The 7,774-nt window shown below is 37.2% G+C and overlaps 1 protein-coding gene across 3 annotated transcripts; it reads left to right on the forward strand.

Annotated features, from left to right (window-relative positions):
• Positions 1-2,289: 2,289 nt before the first annotated feature.
• LOC114460645 (zinc finger protein-like) lies at positions 2,290-5,475 on the forward strand. Of its 3 annotated transcripts, XM_028442553.1 has the most exons (3): positions 2,290-3,837; positions 4,090-4,257; positions 4,426-5,475. In XM_028442553.1, exons 1-3 carry the CDS (start codon positions 2,571-2,573, stop codon positions 4,788-4,790), a joined length of 1,800 nt encoding a protein of 599 aa, XP_028298354.1. In that variant the 5' UTR covers positions 2,290-2,570; the 3' UTR covers positions 4,791-5,475. The 3 variants fall into 3 exon arrangements, with proteins under 3 accessions (XP_028298354.1, XP_028298353.1, XP_028298355.1); XM_028442552.1 differs by having other exon boundaries at positions 2,290-4,257; XM_028442554.1 differs by lacking the exon at positions 4,090-4,257 and having other exon boundaries at positions 2,290-3,860; positions 4,701-5,475.
• Positions 5,476-7,774: the final 2,299 nt, after the last annotated feature.

Raw genomic sequence — 7,774 nt, forward strand, 5'->3', positions numbered from 1 at the left:
TTGTATTATTGTATATAACATAAAAATTGTCCGCAGTGATTTATTTTTTATAATCAAATCATTTTTATGTTTGAGATAAATAAATAAATCCAAAGTCATTGATAGTATTGATCAGGGTTGGAATAAATTATATTTTTCAGTTACAATTACATTTTCAATTACCTATGTTCAATTACAATTACACTGACCAGCATTTTTTTTAAAGTCAATTACAACTACGATCTCAATTACTACATTTTAATTACAATTATTCACAATTACTGAGCCTGGAATAAACAACCTGGTAAAAGTTGACCTTCCTCTTGTGTTAGCTTTCTGTTAGCATCTCTAATGATAACGGGCCCTAAATCAGCTGTAAAATACACTAAACACATTTCTATCATCTATATTTCTTTATTATCGATTGGTTACCTCATTAGGCTTCCTTATCAATGAAAATATTAGTATTAATTGGTATTTGTTGTGGGCATCTGAGCCTTTTTTGTGTTGGTAAAATGTGGGAAAGCTTGATATGAAACATACTTTAATAATTGTTAACTACACATTTAAAGAACTGTAACATAACATGGTTCCCCAGTTTTGCGTTAAGTTATAATTGACAATGACTCTAAATTTAAAGTTAGAACTCTGATATTTAAGTCAGAATTTTGAAGAAAAAAAAGTTGGAATTCTGGGGAAAAAGTCAGAATTTTGAGATTAAAGTCAGAACTATGGAAAAAAAAAAAGGTCAGAATTCTGGGAATAAAATCAGAATTATGAAAAAAAAGATCAAAATTCTGAGATTAATGTCAGAATTTTGAGGAATAAAAAAGCAAACTTTAATATCAGAATTCTGACTTCAATTTTAGAATTCTGAAAAAGAAAGTCAGAATTCTGACTTTGACTTTAATCTAAGAATTTTGACTTTTTCCTCAGAACATTAATAATAATAAAACAATATTGGACTTTGGGTTTTAATCATTTTATAGAATTTTCAGGGGAATTACAATTAAAAAGTCAATTATCTAAACTCAATTACAATTGTAATCATGGCATAATTGTATTTAATTATCAATTACGCAATTACAATTATAATAAGCCTTTTCCACACTCTTGCACTGGTTCAGTACTTCTGCATTAGGTCAAAGGTCAAGAGGAATAAACTCCCCATGGCTGACGCTGTAGGAAGCGAGTCTGACAGAGATTTAGATTATTTTACCTGTTGGATTGTTCAATTCAACTTTATTTGTATAGTGCAATTTACAACAAAGTCATCTCAATGTGCTTATCAAAATATAAAATTCATAATAAGAAAGAGAAAACCCAACAAGATCCACATGAACAAGTATTTAAATCTCCAGCAGAAGCAGGTTCAGAGGTGGCAGCCATCTGCGTGGACTGGTTGGGGTTCGTGGACAGAAGGACCAACAGAACAGGATAGAGAGATAGAACATCAGAGTGTCCCAAACTAGTTGAGCCATGAACCACAGATCAGGAACTGCCATCATCAGCTTCATGACACCTGAAACAGAGCAGACAGAGAAGGGCAAGGAGAAGGCACTGACTGCAGAAAAACATGATACATTATTATCATTCCAGCCTGCTTTGGCCTTGGGCCTCACTCCCAGTGGCCTAGTCAATACTTATTATAAAATTGACAAATCTCTTTCTGTTTATTGGTAAGCTAACAGTGGCTCCAAGGTCTGTAAATGAGACCGTTCACAGACGAGCCCATATCCGCTCTAGTGGTTAGGTTGTGTTATGATTCAGTACTGTTTATCGTTGATTCCTTAAAATATTTTTTGCGTAAACATCGCTGAGGCAGAAAGACCGAGTTTGCTGCTAAAGCTAATGCTGCCTTTTCAAACTGTTTCAGCTGATGGCGTCGTTACTCCACTTATCGACCTGTCCATCTTGTGCACTTCCTTCAAATGTGTAAATTAAATTAAGATAATAGCTCAATAAAAATAATCATGCATCTGGTTAGTGAATGGTGGAGCTCGTACATTTACCTTTTCAAAGTGAGAACTCATACTGTCCTTTTCACACTCAGAAATATTGCTTGTCCCATCAATAATAATAATACATTTTATTTATAAGTACTTTTCAAAAACTTTAAAACATTTTACAGTTGTTAAAACAACTACACAAGTCAGAAACAGAAGTCAGCAAATACAGAAAATACATAACAATCAAAAGTTAAAAGCTTGTCAAAGTAGTGGAAGCAGAAGGTCTGTTTCTCTCTAAAGTGCTCAGATATCCTATGACCCCCACAGGTCACGCATGCGCAGTTCCAGAGTGTGAAAAGGCTTATTCGAACAGCAGAAGAAGAAAGAGCGGCGGGGCAACAACACGTGTCTCTGTGAGTCTAACAGTGAATGTTGTTAATATCCAGCCTACAGACGGACTCAGACCACACTATAATAGCGCCTTAAAACTCCAGTGGAAAGTAAAGAGCACAACACGGTGTCAGAAGACGGAGTTACAGACACAGAGAGGCTGGAGCAGATGCTAACCGAGCTAGCAGAGGAGCTAGCACCACCGAGACGCTACAGGATGGAAGAGTAAAGAGAGTAGAAAAAGAGGAGGAAATGGAGCAGTTGAGAGCACCGTCTCCACTGTTTCTCACCGCTAACCATGCTGACAACTGGTGCAGCTGGGAACAAAGCTTTCGGTGGTACATAGCGGCCTCAGGGGAGAAAGATGAACAAGGAAAGATTGATATTTTACTCCACACCATCGGCGAGGATGCACTGGAAGTGTTCAACACACTGATGGTTAGAGGTGAGAGAGATGAGCTGACAATGGAGGATGTTTTTCAAGCCTTTAAAGATCACTGCAGTCCACAGAGAAATGTTGTCTTCGAACGAAATCAATATTGGTCCCATCAGAAGACAGCAGGGACATCAGTGAACACATCCCCTCCGTTACGAGCCATCAAGACTGAACATGGAGAGCAAGATGTTCCAGTGGATGCTGAGATGAAAATGATCCTTCCTGACATCAGTCTCCACCATAACACCAGTAGACAATTCTGTCCCCAATCTGTTCCAAATACAGATGAAACTGAAACATTTAAAATGACTGCCTTCATGCACAAAGTTCACCTGCACAGATTACAGCTCCAGCAGCCTTCAGTCACTGATGGTGTTTTCAGTGACAGGAAGAATGTGGAGCAGCTTCTCCCAGAGCGTCTGCACATAAAGGAGGAACCAGAGATGCTCAGTGAAGGTCAGGAGGAAAAGCAGCTTTGTGTGCAGCAGGAGACAAACAGTGCTGCTTGTCCTGTTAAATGTGAAGATGAAGAGGAGAAGCCTCTGGCCTCCCAGCTACACTGGAGACAACTAACAGAAATGAACATGAAGGAGGAACCTTCAACCTGCAGTTTAAATGAATTAATGAAAAGACAAACTGTGGGAATTACCAGCAAAGGAGCAGAAGCAGCCCAGAACCCAGATCCAGGTCCTGATGGAACTGAAACAGACTCATCTCAGACTGAAGATAGTAGCGAGGAGGATGATGAAGACTGTTGGCAGAAACCTCTGTCAGAGTCTGAAACTGAAGATGAAGCTGACTGTGACTCCACCAGGAAAAAGAGAAAGATGTCTGACTCAAGTAAAAATGCTGAAATAGGTTGTAAAGCTTCCAAAACACAGAGGAGTTCATTTCAACAGATGTGTTCAAAGAAGAAGATTCAGGTAAAAATGACATCTAAATGTGTGGGTGGTGAGAGGGCATCACTTAGTGCAGCTTCAACACTGAGAATCCACATAGCAGAGAAACCATTTAAATGTGATGTTTGTAGTAAATGTTATATTCAAAAGCATCACCTTCAGTCACACATGAGGATCCACACAGGAGAGAAACCATTTAAATGTGATGTTTGTAGTAAATGTTTTAACGGGAACGTCAACCTTAAACGACACAGGAGAATCCACACTGGAGAGAAACCATTTAAATGCGATGTTTGTAGTAAATGTTTTATTCAAAAGTCTGACCATAAGAAACACATGAGAATCCACACAGGAGAGAAACCATTTAAATGTGATGTTTGTAGTAAATGTTTTAACGGGAACGTCGACCTTAAACGACACATGAGAATCCACACAGGAGAGAAACCATTTAAATGTGATGTTTGTAGTAAATGTTTTAACGGGAACGTCAACCTTAAACGACACAGGAGAATCCACACTGGAGAGAAACCATTTAAATGCGATGTTTGTAGTAAATGTTTTATTCAGAAGTCTGACCATAAGAAACACATGAGAATCCACACTGGAGAGAAACCATTTAAATGTGATGTATGTAGTAAATGTTTTATTCAAAAGTCTGACCATAAGAAACACATGAGAATCCACACTGGAGAGAAACCATTTAAATGTGATGTATGTAGTAAATGTTTTAACGGGAACGTCAACCTTACGCGACACAGGAGAATCCACACAGGAGAGAAACCATTTAAATGTGATGTTTGTAGTAAATGTTTTATTCAAAAGGTTGACCTTAAGAAACACATGAGATGCCACACAGGAGAGAAACCATTTAAATGTGATGTTTGTAGTAAATGTTTTATTCAAAAGCATCACCTTCAGTCACACAGGAGAATCCACACAGGAGAGAAACCATTTAAATGTGAGGTTTGTAGTAAATGTTTTATTCAAAAGCATCACCTTCAGTCACACAGGAGGTTCCACACAGGAGAGAAACCATTTAAATGTGAGGTTTGTAGTAAATGTTTTTTTCGTAAGTCTGACCTTAATTTACACATGAGAATGCACACAGGAGAAAAACCATTTAAATGTGATGTTTGACATGTAAATGTTATAAACAAAAGTCTGAGCTTTCAAATGTTATTTGTAGGCTTTATCAGATTGGCCGATATGTTGCATTTTATGCAATGCATGTGATCGGCTGTAATGTCTTAATTCGTCGATCCGATCAATGACGTCATTGTCGTGATGAAACTTTTTGTAGATGCTAACCCTGTTGCATTTGTGCAAACTTGGTGAAAACTGTGCAAAAATGTCTCTCGTTAGAGTGGATCAGCTGAGCGCCGGACTTCTTCCACAGTCTGAGGCTCTGTTAGTGTCTGTGTGTGTTTGTACATGTGGGTTTGTATGTGTGTGTTTGTATGTGTACGAGTGCTTGTTTTGTTTATTCAGCCTGAGCATGTTACGAGTGGAGTACAGCTTATAATCAATTTGCTCCGGTCTCATGCGCTCCCTCACTCTGCACACTGGTCGAGCGACCAGCACATTCATTCGCAGTTAAAGTGCCACACACACACACACTCTGGCAACAAATGTTATGTTCATGTCCTGCTTGGAAAATCTTCAACTCTTTCACTCCCTTACAGTCACAAGGCTGCGTTTTGGTCCGAAAATAATGGTAACGTTTGATTTTCTGTGAATCTGTATCAGGTAGTATCGAAGGAATTTGGTCGGTATGGAATCAGAACAGTATCATAATGAATGAACTCTGGCAGGGTTTTTCACAAATGACACTGATTGACAGATTCATCAGCCAATCAGATGTGTTTGCTTTCAGCCAATCATATGGCTTCTTACATTTTCTCCACACTTTTAAACCAATTGTAGAGCTACTGATTTGTGAAAAGTGTGGAGAAAATGTAAGAAGCCATATGATTGGCTGAAAGCAAGCACATCTGATTGGCTGAATTTGTCAATTTGTCAGAGATTTCTTTCACAAATACACAGAAGTTTCACAGCACAGAAGTGGTTTGTAAATGCATATTCAGCAATTTGCATTATCTGTGGATTTATATTACACGTGTGCCTCAAAATAATATTTGTGAAACAGATCGTGTGCATTTATGAATCTGAAATACAACTGTGAAACAAAGCATGTGCATTCGTGAAAAACCCTGCAAGAGTTCATTCATTATGATACTGTTCTGATTCCATAGGTTGGTACCTGAAAAAAAAAAAACAACTTGAATTTATATGATCGGATCTGTGATTTTTTTTTTTTTTTTTTTTTTTAATTCACTGATCGGTGAGTGCAACTTTATTGCTGTAATTGTTCTCAAGCGTTAAAATACATAGAACAATCCCAAGTCCCTGTCATTAACAATTTCAAGCTTTAACCAGGTTTAAGCAAAAGTGCAACAGCAACTTCACAGTAGCTTAATCTCAGCATAGTGCGCTGTTAATAAAAAATTGAACATGGCTGTGGCACACACACATGGCCTACTCAAAGGGTAAACAAAGAGGGGGCTGGCTGACGTTGGAATGCGAAAAAGTCCAAAAAACCTGTGGTTAGGGAAAAAAAAGTTTTTACAGTTGATTTATTTAATGTAATTGTTTACCTTCTGTAAGCATAACTGTAAACATTTTGTGTAACTTGTTTTACCTTTGAATATTAAAGCCTCATCTGTGTTAAATTAAAATAAGTTTGCTCTTTATTACATAATTTACACTTCTGCAGTTTATTTGGTTTGTTTTTACAGGTTGCACAAAAGCAGATATTTCTTGAATCTGCATTTAATTTTTCATTGTGAATATTGGTTAGTGAACTAATTAACTCGCAGACATCTTGGGATCTATTTGAAAGCAGCGAGGCAAACTCCACATGGGTCCAGTGGTCTACTGCTCACACTTCATGACTCATCATAAACATTATACAAGTGTTTGACCACAATCTGTGGGAAAATGTGTCTTCCTCAGTAAGAAGGAAAAAGATCTAACTCAGAGATGATCAGCTTTTATCACAGCACAGCCACAAAAATGTGATTGTATCTCATCTGAATGTCACATGATCAACATTCATGTCAGCATTAGAATATCAACCAATCTGAGCATTAACACAAGAAACAGCAGAGTGTGTGCTTTTTTTTGTGTATTTTCATGTATTTTTTGAAGGTATTTTGTGTAGGGTGTTTTTTGTTAGTCATATTGTGTGTTTTTATTGTCATTTTATGTTTTGGTCCTTTTAGTGTTATTTTCTTTTTGTGTATTTGTCATTTTGTGTGTGTGTTTTTTTTTATTTTTGTCATTTTGTCTGTTTTTGAGTTTTTCTGTGTTTTTTGTCATTTTTTGAATCCCTATGTGTATTTTTGTAATTAACTGTATTTTCTGTTATTTTGTGTGTTTGCTTTGAATCTACACCTAAACAGACCAAGGACCGAAAGTGACAAATTCAAAAATGTATATTTATAGTGTCATATATTTTCATCCCCTTACAATAAGTAGGTTCTGCGAGTCAATAGCAAAGTCTAACTGTAAAATAATGAACTCAGCTGTGAAGTCTTACGTTTAGGAAATTCATTTACATCCGAGAAATAGTAAAGAACTTTCAAAGTCCTGTATCTCATTTTCTCTCACATCATCAACGCTCTTTCATTATATCTCACTTTTCAGATCTCTCTCTTTCTTATTTCTCTCTCCTTGTAATGAAAAATCAGTGCAGGTAGCAGTAATCTCGTTTGCCAATGTGTAGAGTCAGTGTTACTATGATATTTTAGGGTCTTTTTGTTAGTTTTTCTTTGGATTAAATTCAAGAGACACTCATCATAAATAAATAATAATGTATGGTGGTCACAAAATCCCACCGAGGATCAGAATCAAATATGTTTTATATGCAAAGTGCAGTTTTCAGACAGCACGAGGAATTTTACTTTGACTTGGTAGTTGGTGTCTCTTGACCTATGACCCCCCACCGCACCCCCAATTCGTGCAGTTGCAGTGTGAAAGGAACCCCAACCACCATGTGTGGCTCTGTGATCTGTCATGTGACTTAAATCATATCAAATCACATGAGCGTTTACAGCGAGGTG

This window comes from Gouania willdenowi, unplaced genomic scaffold (genome assembly GCF_900634775.1).
Source record: "Gouania willdenowi unplaced genomic scaffold, fGouWil2.1 scaffold_55_arrow_ctg1, whole genome shotgun sequence".
NCBI classification, from domain to species: domain Eukaryota; kingdom Metazoa; phylum Chordata; class Actinopteri; order Blenniiformes; family Gobiesocidae; genus Gouania; species Gouania willdenowi.

Excerpts from the sequence above, each read along its gene's own strand:
- LOC114460645 (XM_028442552.1), top strand. The coding sequence starts at position 2,571 with ATGGAGCAGTTGAGAGCACCGTCTCCACTGTTTCTCACCGCTAACCAT. Across the intron at positions 4,258-4,425 it reads ACACATGAGAATCCACACTG|GAGAGAAACCATTTAAATGT; the intron begins GAGAGAAACCAT and ends GAATCCACACAG.